The sequence below is a fragment of the Aspergillus ibericus genome, assembly GCF_003184845.1.
Source record: "Aspergillus ibericus CBS 121593 unplaced genomic scaffold BO80scaffold_70, whole genome shotgun sequence".
NCBI lineage: Eukaryota > Fungi > Ascomycota > Eurotiomycetes > Eurotiales > Aspergillaceae > Aspergillus > Aspergillus ibericus.
In genome coordinates, this window is record NW_020292168.1 from 84,850 (window position 1) to 102,859 (window position 18,010).

General features: G+C 51.1%; 8 protein-coding genes and 2 non-coding genes across 10 annotated transcripts; 3 read left to right on the forward strand and 7 right to left on the reverse strand.

The window, feature by feature from the left end:
* Window positions 1-63: 63 nt before the first annotated feature.
* On the reverse strand, window positions 64-1,709 carry BO80DRAFT_497605 (uracil phosphoribosyltransferase). The gene is made up of 5 exons (XM_025724089.1): window positions 1,204-1,709; window positions 991-1,138; window positions 835-935; window positions 545-749; window positions 64-462 (listed from the first exon to the last, which is right to left on the reverse strand). Exons 1-5 carry the CDS (start codon window positions 1,367-1,369, stop codon window positions 405-407), a joined length of 678 nt encoding a protein of 225 aa, XP_025569965.1. The 5' UTR covers window positions 1,370-1,709; the 3' UTR covers window positions 64-404.
* An 878-nt stretch (window positions 1,710-2,587) lies between these two features.
* BO80DRAFT_393567 (methylmalonate-semialdehyde dehydrogenase) lies at window positions 2,588-4,753 on the forward strand. The gene is made up of 8 exons (XM_025717257.1): window positions 2,588-2,729; window positions 2,789-2,971; window positions 3,018-3,188; window positions 3,254-3,418; window positions 3,469-4,267; window positions 4,318-4,419; window positions 4,464-4,514; window positions 4,561-4,753. Exons 1-8 carry the CDS (start codon window positions 2,613-2,615, stop codon window positions 4,635-4,637), a joined length of 1,665 nt encoding a protein of 554 aa, XP_025569966.1. The 5' UTR covers window positions 2,588-2,612; the 3' UTR covers window positions 4,638-4,753.
* A 185-nt stretch (window positions 4,754-4,938) lies between these two features.
* BO80DRAFT_418558 (short-chain dehydrogenases/reductase) lies at window positions 4,939-5,993 on the forward strand (the record flags this gene model as incomplete). Its single annotated transcript, XM_025718271.1, has 2 exons — window positions 4,939-5,291; window positions 5,341-5,993. Coding segments are annotated over 2 exons (1,006 nt in total), but the record flags the coding sequence as incomplete, so codon positions are not given.
* A 76-nt stretch (window positions 5,994-6,069) lies between these two features.
* Window positions 6,070-6,444, reverse strand: BO80DRAFT_259852 (uncharacterized protein). Its single transcript, XM_025714733.1, has one exon. It carries the CDS (start codon window positions 6,359-6,361, stop codon window positions 6,146-6,148), a length of 216 nt encoding a protein of 71 aa, XP_025569968.1. The 5' UTR covers window positions 6,362-6,444; the 3' UTR covers window positions 6,070-6,145.
* On the reverse strand, window positions 6,234-6,323 carry BO80DRAFT_t290. The gene has a single exon. It is a non-coding gene; the product is annotated as a tRNA-Asp (tRNA).
* BO80DRAFT_t289 lies at window positions 6,396-6,467 on the reverse strand. The gene has a single exon. It is a non-coding gene; the product is annotated as a tRNA-Ala (tRNA).
* Window positions 6,468-7,894: 1,427 nt separating this feature from the next.
* BO80DRAFT_469254 (alpha/beta hydrolase) lies at window positions 7,895-8,686 on the reverse strand (the record flags this gene model as incomplete). Its single annotated transcript, XM_025722996.1, has 1 exon — window positions 7,895-8,686. One exon carries the CDS (start codon window positions 8,684-8,686, stop codon window positions 7,895-7,897), a length of 792 nt encoding a protein of 263 aa, XP_025569969.1.
* Window positions 8,687-9,753: 1,067 nt separating this feature from the next.
* On the reverse strand, window positions 9,754-11,376 carry BO80DRAFT_418565 (NAD(P)-dependent alcohol dehydrogenase). Its single transcript, XM_025718272.1, has 3 exons — window positions 10,734-11,376; window positions 10,248-10,680; window positions 9,754-10,176 (listed from the first exon to the last, which is right to left on the reverse strand). The coding sequence occupies exons 1-3, from the start codon at window positions 11,014-11,016 to the stop codon at window positions 9,891-9,893; spliced, it is 1,002 nt and encodes a 333-aa protein (XP_025569970.1). The 5' UTR covers window positions 11,017-11,376; the 3' UTR covers window positions 9,754-9,890.
* A 3,212-nt stretch (window positions 11,377-14,588) lies between these two features.
* On the forward strand, window positions 14,589-16,256 carry BO80DRAFT_506031 (uncharacterized protein). The gene is made up of 4 exons (XM_025724527.1): window positions 14,589-14,880; window positions 14,937-15,080; window positions 15,127-15,206; window positions 15,255-16,256. The coding sequence occupies exons 1-4, from the start codon at window positions 14,662-14,664 to the stop codon at window positions 16,042-16,044; spliced, it is 1,233 nt and encodes a 410-aa protein (XP_025569971.1). The 5' UTR covers window positions 14,589-14,661; the 3' UTR covers window positions 16,045-16,256.
* A 338-nt stretch (window positions 16,257-16,594) lies between these two features.
* Window positions 16,595-17,058, reverse strand: BO80DRAFT_259905 (uncharacterized protein). Its single transcript, XM_025714734.1, has one exon. It carries the CDS (start codon window positions 16,941-16,943, stop codon window positions 16,644-16,646), a length of 300 nt encoding a protein of 99 aa, XP_025569972.1. The 5' UTR covers window positions 16,944-17,058; the 3' UTR covers window positions 16,595-16,643.
* Between the last annotated feature and the right edge of the window lie 952 nt (window positions 17,059-18,010).

Sequence of the window (18,010 nt, forward strand, 5' to 3'; positions counted from 1 at the left end):
TTAAGCTGCGTTCCATACTCATTTCAACTCATTGAAACATTTTCTTAGAAATTGTATCTTTATCCTTTCCCACTGATTTCACTCTCTTCGTGATTCTGTATCTCTATCTTTCATCTGCTTTATCCTTTTTTTTTTCAGGGTTGCTGTTCTTTTTGCTAGATGAAAAGTCATAATCTCAGAGTCTATAAGCAGAGCTCAAAGACTGGTCAGCTTAACTGCTACAATAACAACAATCAATGAAACCACATATTCAACCCCAAAGCATAACACTTAACAAACACAACCCCCGAAAATGCAACCATCGACAAACCCAGCCATATCCCTACTATGTAACAAGAAGCTATATGCAAATTTCCAATACCAAACCCATCCAACCATCCCAATCACACCCGCTTTAACCCACCCTAACAAGAAGTTCCATAATACCGATCCCCGAAATCTCCCAATCCGGGACTAATGTAGCTATACTAGTGTCAGCAAGCCCATCCCTCCAAATTAAAAAAAAGCGGGAAACGAAAGGAAAGAGGGGCTGGGGGGAACCCACTTCTGAGCCGTCAACTCCGCATCCACCGCCGCAGAAACAATCTTCAACCCGGGGAACCTCCCCGACACCACCTCCAGGCCCTTTTTCGACGACACCACATTCACCAGCACAATCGACTCCTCGGGAACCCCATTACTAGTCAAATTCTCCACGGCTTTGATCACCGATCCGCCCGTCGCGAGCATAGGTTCCAAGAGCAGGACGACTACACCATTCCGCGTTAGTAAATTTGCACCCCCCCCCCAGAGATCAAATCCACACAAAAAGAGAAGAACAAGGGGGAGACGAACTGTCATTACTGATCCCCGTCGGCAACTTCGAATAATAAATCTTGGCGATGCTGGTTTCCTCGTCGCGCTGGATGAGCAATTTACCGAAGCTGAGACGGCCCCTATACATCTCTTAGTGCCATATCCAAGTGAATTACTTTGATAAAGGACACTCACGTCCACGTATCCCGCAACGCCTGCTCCATGCATGCGCCCGCGCGCAAAATACTCACGCCACAGACGCCTTTGGTGAACCGAATCCCCTTGAAGGGTTTGTCAATTGGGGTCGTGATGGTGTATTCTTCCGCGGGGACGTGGTTCAGTGCTATTCTCCGGTTAGATATTGACCTTTGAGGGTAATAAACTGGGGTGATGAAGGTAGGCACACACCCGACGTGATCAACCGACGCACAATCTTCTCCACTGCGGCGGAAAACTCCCGGTCGTTGGTATTCCGGTCCCGGATGATTGTCATGAGATTTAGCAGAGCGCGATCCTGCTCCAGGACAGTGATGCGGTCCATTTGGGCGTTTAGGGCGGAAATGTGCGATTCCATGATCAGGTTGGGTTTGGGGTAAAAATTTTTTCGACAGGTGTGGGGGGCGAGGTGTGGTCGATTGAAATAGGCACTTCCGGGCTTCCTGTAGTCAAGGCTGGATATAACTGTAATCCGAGGGAGCTTAGACTTAGTCTCGATCGGCAGCTTTTTAGTCGCGCTTACGCCTATCAAGGAGGGAGACGGACTGAAAATTCGGAGGAAAAGGCGGGGGGTTGCGGTGCGGATGGGTGATAAGATAAGCTGGTCTGTGTGAAGATCTAATCTTATCTTATCTGGCTGGGTAGGCAGATTGTGTTGAATGGTACTCCATATAAGTTGTCGGGTTGATGAGGTTCTGATTTCAGAGTGAAGATACTTTGGAGAGAAATCTGGGTGGTGGTCAAACTGTCTTTTGTAGAACTATGGTTTCCTACGTCATCGGAATGTGAGGGGAAAGACTCCTGCATAACTACGCTGCCACTGCAGAACACAAGACAGGTCTAATCAAGACAGTCACCTGCATTCAGAAATGCAGTCACTACTACTTCACCATTGCATGTATTCATCTTGGAGCACCCATTTGCGTAACTTCTCAGAACACAGAACAACCGGATCATGTCCGGGCCAGAACCCGGCATGCGGCTTCCAAGCAGGCCTACTGGATCATCTGTTCTACCCCACGATCTGTCCCCGTGGGAAAGCGTGGGTGGAAAAAGAGTTCTCAGCCCAAATGACGTCAAAGTTAGTATCTTTGCATATGGCTTTGCCGGTTCGCAATGAGTGCTATTCTTTGCCCCAGGGTGATCAGGATTGCCACAGTCCCGTATTTTTCCTATTCCCTATCGTGTCATGAGCTTAGTAAAATGTCTCGAACATGACTTGCCAGAGTTTTCACCCGGGATACAGATGCCCTTGATCAGGACGATCTTGAGGCATGGTGAATACGGCCTGAATCCGACGGTCAATACTAGGGATTTTCGCCTATAACCTATCCTTGGCCTGAATGAGATGATGGTCGGATTTATACTCCGTACGAAACAGTTTTCAGGCATAAAGATCAGGCGAAACAGGCACTCAGCCAATCACAGCTCCACTGCTGCAACCGTTTATCCAGGCGATTTACGTAGCCGGATCGCTTATCAGCCAACGCACAGACCAGCCGACAGCTCAAACCTGATAAGGCTGGGAACACCAGAATCGAGCTTCGACAGATACCATCATCGAACACTATCTATGGTTCGATCGATAGCATACTCTCAGCATGCCCCGGATATCAAGCGCCTCCTCTAACCGCGCAAGGTTCACGCCGTTCTCCGCCGCTTCGCCCGCTTCCAGTGAAGATACCCTAGCGTCGGGGCACGTGCGTCGGACTTCAAATGTACGTTGTTTGATTCCTGATAAGCTGAGAGCACATGTTGATGAGGTCCTGGAGATAAGCCCCGTCGTGACAGTCGTAGTTCCCGATCTAGTCATGCGGGAACTGTATCCCGAGAGACTGATGGATCGGATCGCGACGAATCATCGCCACGGCCGCAGTCCGCGCCGACGATCACGCATCTGTTCATCAACAATTCGCGAGTCATGTCTAGGTCGCAGAATTGGACCAATGTTCTGGATCCAGTAAGTAAAGTTGATTCCAGGCGTTGTGCGGGTGCTGACTTGACAGGTTTCACAACGTCTACTCTGTAGGGTTCCGGGGAGTACCCTTCAGGAAGTACAGAAAGCTGTTGAGGCTGCGCAGGATGCTCAGCCTGGCTGGGCTGGGATGGGGTTCCAGATTAGGCGTGAGCATCTGTTGAGACTTGTGGATGTATTGAGACAGATGTCTCCAGAGATTGTGAGGCGAGCCGTCCATGCGAGCAGATGGTAACTAACAATGACGGCCTTGTTCTGCTGCCATAGGTCACCTGTTTGTCTCGGGAAGTTGGCAAGACATTAGCCGATGCGGATGCAGAAGTCTTTCGCGGTTTAGACTGTATACACGCCGCATGTTCGATTGGGCCTGAAATGGCCGGTATGTTTCTGGGAGGTGATGCGACATTGCTTCAAACCTTCTACGAGCCGGTGGTAGGTTGGATGATCATTCTTCTTGGCATCTCACTAACGCATCATGGCAGGGCGTATGCGTGTCAATTACTCCCTTCAGCTTTCCCTTCATGATTCCGTTATGGTCTCTACCGTATGCGCTCATTACCGGTAACACCGTCATCCTGAAGCCATCCGAAAAGACGCCAACAACATCCTCTTTGCTAGCTGCAGCATTCTTGAAGACCGGCTTTCCTCCGGGAGTTTTCAATGTTCTTCACGGTGGGCCATCCACCGTCCAGATGCTGGTTAGTCAACCATCCGTCCAAGCGGTAAGCTTCGTCGGCTCCGAATCTGCCGCCCGGCAGGTCCATGATCTTGCAAGGGCCGCAGGAAAGCGAATTCAAGCAGAGTGCGGAGGCAAGAATCATGGCGTTGTGCTAGAGGACGCCAATATGATGCCGACGCTTTTTGCAATCGCAGGAAGTGCCTTTGGCGCTGCGGGTCAGCGATGCATGGCACTGAGCGTGGCAGTGTTTGTTGGTCCAACGAGGGAATGGATCCCTAAGCTGGTGGAGCTGGCGCAGTCAATGGTGGTAGGGTGTGGAGGGGATCAAGAATCCAAGATCGGGCCCTTGATAGATGCAGCTGCTAAGACAAAGGTCGGTGAGATGATACAGCGAGCGATTGAGGAGAGAGCAACGGTTCTTCTGGATGGTCGGGATATTGAGGTCCCGGGCTATCCAGATGGGAATTTCATGGGTCCCACCATACTCTCGGGGGTGGAGACGTATATGGAATGCTATCAGGCGGAGATCTTTGGGCCGGTGCTCATCTGCATGGAAGTCGACACGCTTGAGGAAGCCATCGATCTAATCAATCAAAACAAGTGTAAGGATTTAATCTACACGTGTGAAGACATGACCATTAACCTGGTGCAGATGGTAACGGGTGCTCCATCTTCACGACGAGTGGAAAGCATGCAAATACATTTCAACGCTGTGTCAATGTCGGACAGATCGGCGTTAACATCCCCTTGATAGGTACGTTGAGCCCTCTTCATGGCTCGCAGTTACTAATGATATAGCGCCGTATGGAACCGCTGTCCGAACAAGCAATAAGGATTCTTTCCTGGGTGGTGAGTATTGGACACGATTCTAAAGGAGTCATGACTAACTTGGCAGACCGACATACTCCCGGAAAGACATATTGGCCATTTTTTACGACAACAAAGACGGTGTCGTCTCGCTGGGATCAATAGTAGAGATAGGACTCAATGGTGGACATGCAGGCATGATGAAAATTGTAGAGCGTGATGCCTGAGATATGCGCTGCTATGGTTTCATTCGATATGATGAAAGATCTAGAGCGAGCGGGGAAGACTCGTGTCGGGTAAGGAGCGGGTTCCAGTACCATGGATGATAGATAGACAACGGGATAAAATCGCATTCTACCACGTCATTCCCTTGGATGAGTCAGCTGCACGTCATCATTCAGCTCGACGACCTCCTGTCTCCAGAAGATAGCACTTATATACACATAGTCTCTTTGCATTCTCTCACCATGCCCACTCTGAGTCAAGTCCGTCAATCCAACACGGCCTTGGGCGCTGGTCGCCCACACATGGTCGCCGTCTTCGTCGGCGGCACCAGCGGCATCGGGGAAGCGACAGCCAAGCAGTTCGCGCTGGCCGTGAAAAAGCCCACCATCCATCTCGTTGGCCGAAACGAGGCTTCGGGCTCCCGGATCCTGGAAGAACTCCGTGCCTCCAACCCCGAGGGATCCTTCAATTTCATCAAGTCGGATGTCTCGCTGCTGCGCAACGTGGACGAAGCCTGCGCGGAAATCCGAAAACAGGAAAAGCAAATCGACCTGCTTTTCATGTCCACTGGTCACTTAGCACTCTCCAAAAAGAGTAAGATGAATCGTAAGTATTGGTAATAGTGCTGACGAAATCCGCACAGATACCGAAGAGGGCCTGGATAACAACCATGTCCTCCGCTATTATGCCCGCATGCGCTTCGTCCAGAATCTCCTGCCGCTGCTCAGTGCCTCCCCAGGCCCGGCTAGGGTTGTTTCCATCCTCGCTGCGGGCCAGGAGGGCTCGATGGAAGAGGGCAATTTCGACCTGACCAAGTCGTGGACGTTTATGAAATCTAATACATACGCTGCAACCCTGAACTCTCTGGCCCTGGAGCACCTCGCTGCTGCCCATCCGACTGTTAGTTTCATTCACGCCTTTCCTGGAATCGTACGAAGTCCGCTGATGAAATCGACTTTCGGTAACCTTGTCGGCTCGGTTCTCACCGTCCTTTCTCGTCCGGTTTCTATGACGTTGGAGGAAAGCGGCGAGCGGAATTTGTTCATCTCGACGTCTGCAGCCTATCCAGCTGCTGCGCCGAAGGACCCATCTCATCCGGGAGTCCCGTTGGCAGGAGGAGTGCAGACGGCGGTTGCGTCGACGGGTAGGGTCGGGGGAGGATCATATATACTGAGCTCGGACGGAGGCGATGCCACCCGGGAGAAGCTGATGGCTGATTATCGAGGCAGGGGTTTCCCGAACAAGGTCTGGAGTCATACACTTGAAACATTTAAACGGATACTGCAGCCGGAATAGGGGCTTATGTTGTATTGGCGTTTGTTGGCGCATCCTGTACATGATGACTTCAGTTGCAAATGGCGTTATGGGTGGACAACACTAGGCTGGATCCTCGTACTCGGACATAATTGCGGGCACATTTTAGGGGTTCCTCTCCTTTCTAGGTGCACTCATTTTGACTCATAAAAGTCACACCGGGGATAAAAAGAAGAGCGGCATGGGCAGAAGGACAAAACAAATGTAAAGACAAAAAGAAATCTCCCCGACTGGGAGTCGAACCCAGGTCTCCCGCGCTTGTTCCCGATCGGGATTGACAAGCGGAAATCATGACCGTTAGACCATCGAGGATTAATCGTTGAAGACACTTTGTTTTTTGACAATATCATTGAAGTACCTGGTATGTGGGTGTAAAGCAAAAAGTGGACTCGCCGGGAATCGAACCCGGGACCTCTCCAATGCGAATGGAGCGTCATACCCCTAAACCACAAGCCCATCTTATTGGTAGTTGCACCTACCTTTTGCTCTATACAGGCAGCAAGACATACGTGACTCTCCTTGGATCAGGGCATAATTTCATCGCCATCGATGCTATAACTACAAGTAATGACAATTTTTGGCTTCTTGAGGTATACCCTCCTCTCGATCTTGTTTTGGCTGTGTATGGAGTGTCTCGCTTCAAGCACTCCCGCTGTTCCTCGGTGGGTGCGGAGAATGGAGCGGGGGTGTGCAGTGTTACCTATTCGTGTCCTGAACACGCAAACCCGTATTATTCGGATGCTAGCTATAGACTTTGGGGGGGGATTGAGAGTATGCATGGCTTGTATAAAATTGTCTCGTGTCATGTTCTACTTGATCAACGGTATTATCTCGGAATTGTGGTCCTTCTTCTTCTTTCCCGGATGGATGGCACTTACCGCAGATAGTATATATAGCTGCTAGTTATATCGCGTCCACCATCCACCACCCACCACCATCTCTGATGAACCACTCACACTAAAATGCAACGTCACAGATGCCATCGAGGTAGATTACAGATAATTAACCAAGTTTTATCGCTCTCAGTGTTTGTTCCATAACTGTCAAGTGCATGTTTAAGTTTTTACTGAGCTGTGGTTGTGCTGCCATGGAAACTCGGCGCAGCGATAAGCGGCCCACAGCATAAGGGACTGCATACTCCATGGGGCCAATTTGATTTGTTTGCCACCATCAGCTACATCCTCTCATTGTAAGAAGCAGAGTCCTTAGAATGATAGAAGGGGTGAAGACCCAAGCACTAGCTGAACAGCAGGAGAGACACGAAAGTGGCTAGATTATAGCAAAATCACAATGGACACGAATTAAGATCCCCAAAGCCCACCAGACATTAGCCTGATGTCCTCGTCGAGAAGAACAACACTAGGACGAACCAATGACCAAATCCCTCAATCGATCCGCTACCATGGCTACTTTAGAGGCCCGAGATGTAGAACGAGTCTCCCAATAACCGGAGTGGGGGCTATACCACGGCGCCAGGCGGGTAGCCGGTCCTGCGAGGCTGTGAGCAGAATGGTTGCTGTCTCTGATTGTTGGGTCCTGAAGGCACTCAAGAGCCAGGGTGAATGGCAGGATGAAGAAAAGCAAGGTGGCTTGCCCCACTTGGTGATCAGGGATTGGGCGGCTCGGTCCTAAGCAGGAGCTAAAGCTGCACGGCCCAGTTTAAGGTATTAGAAATCTAGACAGTACTCCGTAGTGGAAGATGCCATATACGGAGTGCAATTGTGGGATCTTCAAGCCTTGAGTACCTGTGATGAGGACTTATATATACCAATTAATTTAAAGGATGCCATGAAAACAGTTCTATAGGTCAATTCTTATCTACCGAAATTACCAAGAAGCAACACTGCTATGTACAGAAATCCCTCGCTACACCATCTGCTGCATCACTTTTTATAGCGAGCAACAACCATATCCACAATTTCCGCCACCTCCTTCGCCTTGGTCAGATTCGGCGAATGTCCCGTGTCCAACTCAACAGTCTCAACCTCCACACCATCCTCCTTCATATTCCCCACCATCCATTGCTGATACGCCAAGGGCGTAGTCATATCGCCAATAGTATGCACATAAGTCACTGGAATATCCCTCCACGCGACCCGATCCGTCGATAGACCCTGGGACATGCACTTCCCGTTCCACCGCTTCAAAGTCCCCAAATACCCCTCCACCTCGACATCATCATCCCCAGGTCCCGGACTCACAAGCCGCCCCTTCGGATCGCGATCCACAACCGTTTGATCCTCAGCAAAGTCATACGCCAGGGGCATATAATCATCGTGGCCGAAATGATGCACCACGTCAGTCATGCTGAATCCTTCGCGAACCATAAACGCGCAGAGGGAGATAATGTGCACCACGCCGCCGGGTAAGCCTTGTTGGGCGCGAGTAGTGGCCCATAGGCCAGTGAGGCTGTTGGAGGCGATTTGGCCGCTGTAGGAATGCGCGATTATGACCACGTGTTGGCCAGCATCGGCGAGCTGCTGAGTGTATTCGCGGATGTGGGCGGTGTCGGTTTCGAGATCGGCGGTTGGGGGTCGGGCGCCGTTCATGGAGGGGAGGGAGGGGACGTGGATGTCGTGGCCCGAGGATTTTAATAAGTTTGTTAGCTTGTTGTAGGAGGCTGGGACGTGCCAGGCACCGGGGATGAGGAGGACCGCGGGCTTGGAGGGAGACATTGTAATGCTTTGGTGAGGATGTTTTTGTAGATGGTAATGCTGGGAATGGGGTTTACAACACAATAAGAAGTAGGAAGAAGACGATGAGAGATAGGGAAGATATCTCGATCTCGTAGGAATCTCGCCGCTATTTATACTAGGAGGAATGGAGGAATGACGAGGCTGACAACGAAGCAAACAGGAATCCTTCGTGGGGGCGACGTCCTTTTGAAGTAGACTAAGTTTTATGGGGCCCATGTCATCTAATACTATTTAGAGAGTGACGGTAGCTTATATTAATGAAGGATTTGATTACACGTTGAGCAGCCCAATGCTAGGCAAGCTAAATCTATGCAACTAGGAAATAGAAAATTAAAGATAGTTTGAACTATCTTCATTGATGTACATGGATTAGATACATACGGAAGAAGGTCGAAACACCAAGAACCAGAGCTGTGAATTGAGCACAACGTTGTGGACCATAATCAGGGAGTACGGTAATCCAAGGAGGCGCTGAAATAGCAGAGGAAGAGTAAGAGCAACTATATAGACCATTCCTTTATCCTATTCAAATAATTGAATACCCAGAGCGGCTTTCCTTCGGATGTGGGTACAGAGGCACAAGTGGGCACTACTATCTACTAGTAACATAGATAGGGCAATACCAGTGTATAACTATGGATGCTAATTATCAGATGTACTGATAAGGTAAGCCTGAATATTTTCAAAGGTGCCTAGGGTTTGAGGAAGATTGATTTTGATATCCCGTTGGATACCAGCGACCGTGAAATGGTATGCATGGGCTGCTGGATAAAAGGAAGAGGTGGTCAACCAACATGACAAAGGCATTCATTGCTAATGACTGCGACGAGTTGAGATATATGTAGGTGAGAAGCTACTTTTGCAATTTCCTTAGTCTCCACATGTAGTACATCTATTCACTTCTTTATGAACCAAGGGTGTGCATTGTCGAGTCCGGGGATAGCCGAGGCAGGGCGTGGTTCAACCGAGTTTGCATTGTTTGCCCGCACGGCTCGGGGAGACTCCGGGTCTAACCATTCTGTCTCTAGCGTACCAAAGAACCAAGTCATGCATTGCTCATTTCATTCCCGCCCCGGTCATACGACTGGACAGTATCGGCATTATTATCGTCTATGGTCTATCGTCTTGACTAATGATACAGTTTTTTAAAGAAGAAAGAAAAAAAGAAAATCGTGACACCCGCTTACTCCTGACGCACCAGCACGCCGCGGTATCTCATCTTGCCCTCCCGCAGGGTCTGCATGGCTTCCTCAATGCCCTCGGTGGTCAAGGGGAAAGTCATGATCGTGGGGTAGACCTTCTTTCTGGCGGCAAACTCGAGCAGGCTGCGAATGCTCTGGCGGGAGGCGACCAAAGATCCCTGGATCTTAACACCCCTCCAGACCAGGCTGAGCATGGGGACCGGAGCAGGCTCGAAAGCCACGGTCAGGGGGTAGATGCTGCCGTGGGTGGCCATCAGGGGCATCAGACTGCACCGTGTTAGTCATCTCGCTCGAACAGTACCAAATATGAAGAAAAGAGAAGGCGAAAGGGCACGTACGAGGGATAATCAACGCCAGCGTTTCCGCAAAGCAACAGGTGCTTGACAGGCTTGAAGCCCTCCGGAGCGGGTCCTCCGGAGCGGAAAACGTGGAACTCAGAAGCACCAAAGTCCATGGCCTCCTGGCGCTTAGATTCGGAGCTGGAAAGAACCACAACGTGGCAGCCCATCGCAGCAGCCAGCTTAATGGCAATGTGACCAAGACCACCAATACCCATGATCGCCACGCGGTCGGTCGAGCGAAGACCATACTCGGTCAGAACCGTCCAGACGGTGGCACCGGCGCACATGAGGGGAGCAGCATAGGCAGAGTCATATCCGTCGGGGATCTTGTAGACGCAGTTGGCGTCCCAGACGGCGCCGTAGCTGAAGGTACCGTTGTCGAAGTCGTGGAAGCCGTACTGCTTCTGGTTCTCGCAGTACTGGTCCCAGCCTGTGACAAGATTAGCGGTCGTGTTGATGCAAGCACTTGGCGGAAAATAGTACCGGTGGCGCAGTTGTCACAAGCCGTGCAAACACTGTGGGTATACCCGAAACCCACGCGATCTCCAACCTTCACGGAGGTAACACCAGGGCCGAGAACCTTGACGATTCCGATACCTTCATGGCCCAGAACCTGGTTGGCCTTGAGGTAGTGCTCATCGGTACCGCAAAGACCAGAGTGGGTGGTCTCGATGAAGACTTCGTTGTGCTGGAGGGTGGACGTCGCCTTGCCCGCAACAATGCGGCCCTCGGCAGAGCCACGGAAGACGTCGTAGGTAACACTCATGATGGGAGAAGTCAAGGGTATGATGCTAGAAGAAAGATGGAGGAATCCAGGTGGGAACAGGCACACCACGCCTTATAAAGCTATCTTAATCTTTAGCTATTATTAATGCTGAGCCGAGCAAACCGAAATGCCTCACGGCGGCACTGTCGTTTGGGTAACGGGGTTCCTGATGGAAACCCAGGGAACCTGAGGAAACCTTCCCAAGGGGTCTGCGGAGCACAATGCAAGGAACGTTTCCGGCATTTTTGGTCCACCCGATCCACCTCCCAACCGCAAATTTTTCCCCGAGGCAAGTCCGCATGTCGAACCTCGACAATCCGGACAATTGCTGATGCTTTGCAGTTTGCTTTCTTTCCTGCCATTGAATGAGAGAACACTTTGTTATACATTATCTATTATCCTGCGACTGCGCGTGTTAATATTGAAGGCAATAAAGCTTCTGGTTCCCGATAAGGTTTTCAGCATCGGCCCCGACAACGGGCCGAGAATAATTCGAGAAGGCCTCCGGGGCGTTTGGGATCCACCGCCGTGCCGAGGCCTGTGGCTAACTTGCTCTAGTCCATGTCAGCCGTTGTCGATCCCTTAATTCCGACCCTTAATCCCTGCCCTCGAGTTTTTTTTTTTTTTTTTTTTTTTTTTTTTTTCACACGTGGAGATGCTCTGGCTGATCTGCAGAAACGTGGGAGGACATCACTTGGTGTATTGGATGCGTGCAATGATCAGTCTGCATAGTTGACTCTACCGCCGTCGTCACACCGCTGATGCATCTGCATGGGATTAGAACCACCCCAAGCCGGTACATAGTACAACCATTTGCATCCCAAAGAGTCTAGCGCTTGTGGGTTGCTTCAGGGATACGTCACAGGGCGTCTAGCCGGAAAACGATCAGGGTTAATGTCATCGATTATAGCCAACACAAAACTCATTGCAACGGTCCGGCTCACCGCAACTCTACGTGCACATACCACTAGTTTCAATGTTTGAGGTTCCAGTCCTCATCACAATATTTAAAGACGTGAATAAGGTGAATCATTGGATTTGGGCTTGATGGATGGTGATTTGACGGTTGATCGATGGTACATTTCCCAAACTACCCATAGGTGATGAAAACAAGAAACGAAGAAGCCAGAGACGACACGCATCAGCGTGCCGCGTGGAGATACCCACTTTAGCAATGATAGTGCCAATCTTGCGTGATTATTTCACTTGGTCGCTGCAGGCAAGTCTTGCCCATCACGTCAAAGAGAGCCCTTACTGGACATGGTGGGTCCAGCCCCGAGAAACAAGGAACTTTTCGTCAACGGTAATCAAGGTGTCCCTCCATGCACATTGACTTCTTCGCACCGGTAGATAAACTACCTAGACTTTTTCGTCATTCTGTACATCCTTCGTCTGTCCTGTTGACTGGGCAACTATGCTTCTACCCAACGAAAAGTGCAGATATGTCTGTATGCATGCTCGGCGAAGGGCTTTATGGACTAGGGGATTGTTATATCTGGAATCTGCCATGGAGCTACCTCATCTCAGACACAGGATTACGCATGACATATTTTAGATGCGACTCTTTCATGCGAATGTACCTGAGGGAACCCGGCCGGCTGGCACGAGATCAAAGTCGAGCATTGGGAAGTAACGTCCTTCTCAATCACCAGTAGCATTTTTATCAAGGGTGTATCCCCTAGTCCCTTCCAGGTGGCCGACATGACCCTTTACTACTACTTCAATTTGGAGACAGCCATTCGCCGGTTGGCATTACTGGAATGCCTGTCCGATGCTATTCGTTTCTTCTGTGTGACCTACGGGCGATCCCGCAGGCGTCGAAGAACCCCATATCAATGAGAAGACCCCAGCATGTGTGCTCAATCAGGCTATATGGGTTTTTTTTTCGAGGAGCATCGTATGTAGCGTCCATATTTGTTCAAAGTCATGTTGCCGCGAAAATGACGCTAATGGTGTCGCCATCCCACAAGGCATCGTCCTAGTGTTTCAACGACAAATTATCATTAAGCCTTGACTAGGCTTGACCAGTTGCCCGGTCATCATACTCCACGATCCGCAGCGGGAAGGTAAGTTGAAAGAAGACATAGCCCACTCACAATCTATGCTACCGAAATTCAGCGAATGGCAGACCTAGAGCATTAGACCGTCCCAAACATAATTATTTTTGTGGATCCATGCATAGTGCTCAGCTGGTATACTCAGGAAGTTGGTGCATCGAAAGGTTTCAGATACCCTGGATTGAAATCACGTCCTCGTACTGGAGTCTAAGAAAGGCCATCTATTAGTTTAATGTCGGAAAGAAATCAAGAAATAATACTTGCATAACCATGACATGTCGACAAACGAACTACTCTTCCTGATCTTACCTGCTATGTGGCCAGCATGACTTGGAGTTAATCGACAGAGCTTATTCTTGCCCCACCGCGCAGAGTTACTAGTATGCACTTTGACGGGTCGGCTGCGAGCGAGCAATCGACCCACAACGGCCCGCTTGATAAAGTGATGGGACTTTGCCGGTGTCAGCTCTGGCATCGACATTGCTAGTCTTGCCCCAGGGTCCTCAGAGCCAGATCGGTCTCCGCAGACCCCATCAAATGCTCCATTTTGGTGCACGTCACAGTGCTGTGGGGACTGGATTAGCATGGGGGTGGGCCGGGTAAGGATCTTTCCACAATTCAAAATCAATGGCCCGTGGATATGCCTACTGTTTACTTCTGCCGCCCATTGAACACGGAGTATCGGCCAAATTTCTTTGAAACTGTTGCATTGGGTCAGTCCTCTTGCACTGGCTCGTGGCTCATTTGGATGGAATTTACTTCTAGGTCATCCCGTCTAGGTCTAACATTATCTGATGCGGTACTAAGATGCCCCCCGGACTCCTAAATAAGTAATCTTCTTCTACCTTGGACTTCACCACAATGAGAGATATTTATCATTGCCGAAAAGGGCAAAGGTTGTGTTATTCCATGCAACTCTCACTCGTATGTTAGCGACTCAGACTGCGATGACGGACGCTGCGCATGCAGCCTCTTCTCTAAATTAGACTCTAGCAGCCATCACATGCTTTACAGATCAAGTCCCCCCAGCGATTGTTAAACCAGCAGACTACAATGAGACGGGCTTCGAACTCGAATATACTGTAGAGATCAAGATGCTAGCAGGAACCTGATCTTATCGACGGCCGCATTGTTGACGAAAAGTCAATATCACAGTGAACCCACTGGTCTGTTTGGTGTTAGCCAGAGAAGAGTGTGCTGAAAGATCAGACAAGAGCTCTCTTTATAGCCTCGTGCTTTAATTCAGGAATTGGCCTTCGGTGTTCATAGGCCGTGGTAGTCACTGTTGACCCATATCTCCATAGTATTCACGCCGAGCATCCATGCAATCAGAACCGCATGCGACCGTGCTGTGGTTGGGGATGTGATCCTGGGGCTGTGATGGATGCTTGGTGGCTGGCGTCGGCGAATCACATCCCTCGACTAAGCGCCGACATGCAAGCCAATCACGATCTCCCCACTCTCTCCCTCCAGACATCCTCTTACGATCATTGATTATCTTAGAAAGCCCCGGATCATGGAGTCGGTCTGCGGGGTTGACTGTCCTTTCTCTGCTCGTGTCCAGGTCCATGTCTTTTGACCGTTCATCATGGGCACACTGAGATTGACCATCCCCAGCCCTTCTCCCGCCCTGACATTCGTGCGGAATCGGCAGCGGAAATTCCTCTATGCGGGCTTATCGTCCATCCTTCTGCTGGTGTTATGGGGGACACTCCTGATCGTCTTTGATGCTCCGTACGGTGGACTGGGCCAGGGGATCGGCTCCGATGGAGTGAGTCTAGAAGCAGTCCGAAACCAGACACTAGGGGTACGTCAGTAGCCATAACCCCGACTATACTCATGGCTGACAACGGCAATATATAGTTCGAGAAGATCTTCTGCATCAACCTCCCCAGCCGAACAGATAAACGCGATGCGATCGTCCTAGGTTCGTCGATCACGCAGTTTCACGTCGACTGGATCGACGGGGTATCCTCCGAGGATATGAGCCCTAAGGCTTACCCACCGGTAAACCATACCTCCACTATATCCCATCCCATGCTAACCCTTCCAGCACCTCGACGACGCTGACAGACCTCGCATGCTCCCCGGTGAAATCGGCAGCTGGCGAGCCCACGTGAACGCCCTGCAACGGTACCCCCCTCCCCATCCCCACACCACTACCTAACTAACAACCCCCAGCATCGTCTCCGAGCGCATCTCCACCGCCCTAATCCTCGAAGACGACGTCGACTGGGACGTAACCCTCAAAACCCAACTGCACGACTTCGCCCAAGGCGCCCTCGCCCTCCAACCCAACCAACCCCACGCCTCCCCCTACGGCCCCTCCTGGGACCTCCTCTGGCTCGGCCACTGCGGAATGAAATGCGAACGCAACTCCCCTTTCTACATCATCAAAAACGACCCCACATCCGTCCCCGCCTACGCCCTCCCCCAATACTGGGCCGGACCCGCCATCCACCCCCTCGTCGACAACATCAAACACAACCGCCTCATCTGCAAATCGACCCTCGCAGTCTGTTCCACCGCCTACGCAGTCACCCTTCCTGCGGCACAGAAAATCCTCGCTGCGGTATCCGTCGCCCCGACGGAGGAAAGCATGCCGGCTGGAGAGAGTATCGTGTATGATGTGATGTTGGGACGGTTATGCGAGACGGGGTATTTGCGATGTATTTCGACGTATCCGTCTGTGATGGGGAATTGGAAAGGGGCGGGGTTGCCGTCCAAGGGGTCGGATATTCAGTATCGGTATGATGGGCCGAGGGAGGAGAGGGTGTTTGAGGGGGCGAGTTTTTGGGGGGTTGTGTATAGTGTGATGGATAATTTGGGGGGGTTGGTAAGCGGGGAGAGGGTGGTGAGGGCGTCGGTGAGGGATGTTATGCTGCCAGTGTTGGATTTGGGGAGGGTGAAGGGGAACAGGGGGAAGTTGCATGTGTTGGATTATGAGGAGATGGTGTTGAGTGGTGTGTAGTGGGTGGTCTGTAGTTGGGTGGGGTTGGAGGTATATGAATTTCAGGTAGGGAAAAGAGGTGGGATAATGTAGAAGGGAATCAATTTGTGTGGGTGTGCCTGGGATATATGCCGTTGCTGGTATCTATGTGATTAGTCTGGTCTGACATATATCGCGCCGGGGAAGTATTAGTATTCGCTCAAGGTATATCTATTCCAATCGGGTTGTCCTGGCTGCTTGTGCGACATTTTTCCAGATCAAACCCGAGTCTCACTGTACTACATCACCGTCCAAGTCGATGGAATTAGACCACTCCGGTAGGCGTCACCCTGCACTACCCTATACATCCAGGACGATCTACAACCAGAGCAGATCAATATTGCGGAATGGTTTTGATGTACATCATCCGCACAATCATGATGACTTCAATATATCAATTGTGATATCACTGCCAAAGTATATACAAAAACGTTTCATATCCGACGTTGAATCAATGCACGACAGTCACTTCGCTCGAGTAGGTTGAGAATTCGATCATCTGCGGAACTATAACGCTCGGTTAGCTTGGCTACCATCATTGGGAGGAGTAATCATACCTCGACTTGCGTTCCGACAGGGCTCTACCAACGGCCAGGACCTCCGTGAGGGCCACCAGGGCCACCAGGACCGCCGCCGTGAGGACCGCCAGGACCACCGGGACCGCCGCCGTGGGGACCACCGCCGTGAGGGCCACCGTGACCGCCAGGACCTTCCTGGTGACCACCGAAGCCGCCACCAGGGCCGCCGCCGTGAGGGCCACCAGGGCCACCGGGACCGCCACCGTGAGGACCACCAGGACCTCCAGGACCGCCGTGGGGACCACCAGGGCCGCCGGGGCCGTGCTGGTTACCGTGCTCGTGGTGGTGGTGGAAGAGACCCATGTTGAGTGATGTGGAAGGAGTGGTTATAGAAGATGGATGTGGTTTGTGAGAGTAGATTGAGATGTTGAGCGAGATGAAGTGAGTGAGGGGTCGCGAGATCGTGGGGGATCTTATACCCTGAGCCCTGGAAGATGTGGCTCAGCAAGTGGAGACCGAATAGGGTCCGAAATCAGCGAGGTGAGATAATTTTGGGAACAGATGACCTCGTTGAGGGATCCTTCCCCAGTTTGGACATTGCAACTGACGACATAGACTTCGATAGAACGATGCTGCCTATTGCGGGATGGGGTTTATCGAAGAGCTAATCGACACTATGACGCTAGTGAGGCCTAATGACTCGTCCGATTCGTTGCGGTGGAATCGTGCCATGGTTTAACTCAGGAGTTGGATCGCTCGGATCTCGCTGTCCCAGAGATTGGCCACGGAAATAGGGCCCGATGGAGGGATGATGGGCATTCGAAACCTAGATGATACGGCCGTACGCGTTGACTTGCACCATGATGCGAGTCGATCACGCTCTGTTGGTGCCCTCTGGTGAAGTGGCCCCAGGGATTCTATGGATTCCGGTGAGGTGGTTGCCACAAGTGGATGGAAGGCATACGTACTTCGACCCACTTCTGCTCAGCGCAGGGCTGGCTAGTGCCACGTTGGGAGGTGCTAAGCGGGGGAAGGAGGGAAATCATCGTCTCAGCCACGATGGCTAGACCACTCGTCTACCCCTCCATAGGGCTATGCTCACCATCATAGGTCGATTGGCGAGTTTCTCTTCATCGTTGTTGTGGCTGATGTCCGACTGAGGCCGCAGGTGAGCCGAGGGGTCGGGCTGGGCTTCCGGATTGGGTAGGAATCGGCCCAAGCTATGACTAAGCGGAGCTGCAACCGACTGCCAAGCCACACTAAGACTCCGCCAAGCACTGGCATTGCCACACAACAAACAGCACAAACACCCCTATCACAGTACCCCTCTTACCACCATTCATTATAGTCTTTGTCATAGCCGTCATCATCTTCGTCATCCCATTTCATCATTCTGGTGAATGATGGAGATAGATGATGTGTTGCGGTTG

Excerpts from the sequence above, each read along its gene's own strand:
- BO80DRAFT_497605 (XM_025724089.1), bottom strand. The coding sequence starts at position 1,369 with ATGGAATCGCACATTTCCGCCCTAAACGCCCAAATGGACCGCATCACT. Across the intron at positions 1,139-1,203 it reads GCGTCGGTTGATCACGTCGG|CACTGAACCACGTCCCCGCG; the intron begins GTGTGTGCCTAC and ends ACCGGAGAATAG. Across the intron at positions 750-834 it reads GACGGGGATCAGTAATGACA|TCGTCCTGCTCTTGGAACCT; the intron begins GTTCGTCTCCCC and ends GGAATGGTGTAG.
- BO80DRAFT_259905 (XM_025714734.1), bottom strand. The coding sequence starts at position 16,943 with ATGGGTCTCTTCCACCACCACCACGAGCACGGTAACCAGCACGGCCCC.
- BO80DRAFT_418565 (XM_025718272.1), bottom strand. The coding sequence starts at position 11,016 with ATGAGTGTTACCTACGACGTCTTCCGTGGCTCTGCCGAGGGCCGCATT. Across the intron at positions 10,681-10,733 it reads TTGTGACAACTGCGCCACCG|GCTGGGACCAGTACTGCGAG; the intron begins GTACTATTTTCC and ends ATCTTGTCACAG. Across the intron at positions 10,177-10,247 it reads GCTGGCGTTGATTATCCCTC|TCTGATGCCCCTGATGGCCA; the intron begins GTACGTGCCCTT and ends AACACGGTGCAG.
- BO80DRAFT_506031 (XM_025724527.1), top strand. The coding sequence starts at position 14,662 with ATGGGCACACTGAGATTGACCATCCCCAGCCCTTCTCCCGCCCTGACA. Across the intron at positions 15,081-15,126 it reads GCCCTAAGGCTTACCCACCG|CACCTCGACGACGCTGACAG; the intron begins GTAAACCATACC and ends TAACCCTTCCAG. Across the intron at positions 15,207-15,254 it reads CACGTGAACGCCCTGCAACG|CATCGTCTCCGAGCGCATCT; the intron begins GTACCCCCCTCC and ends AACAACCCCCAG.
- BO80DRAFT_259852 (XM_025714733.1), bottom strand. The coding sequence starts at position 6,361 with ATGATATTGTCAAAAAACAAAGTGTCTTCAACGATTAATCCTCGATGG.
- BO80DRAFT_393567 (XM_025717257.1), top strand. The coding sequence starts at position 2,613 with ATGCCCCGGATATCAAGCGCCTCCTCTAACCGCGCAAGGTTCACGCCG. Across the intron at positions 2,972-3,017 it reads GGACCAATGTTCTGGATCCA|GTTTCACAACGTCTACTCTG; the intron begins GTAAGTAAAGTT and ends CTGACTTGACAG. Across the intron at positions 4,420-4,463 it reads CGTTAACATCCCCTTGATAG|CGCCGTATGGAACCGCTGTC; the intron begins GTACGTTGAGCC and ends CTAATGATATAG.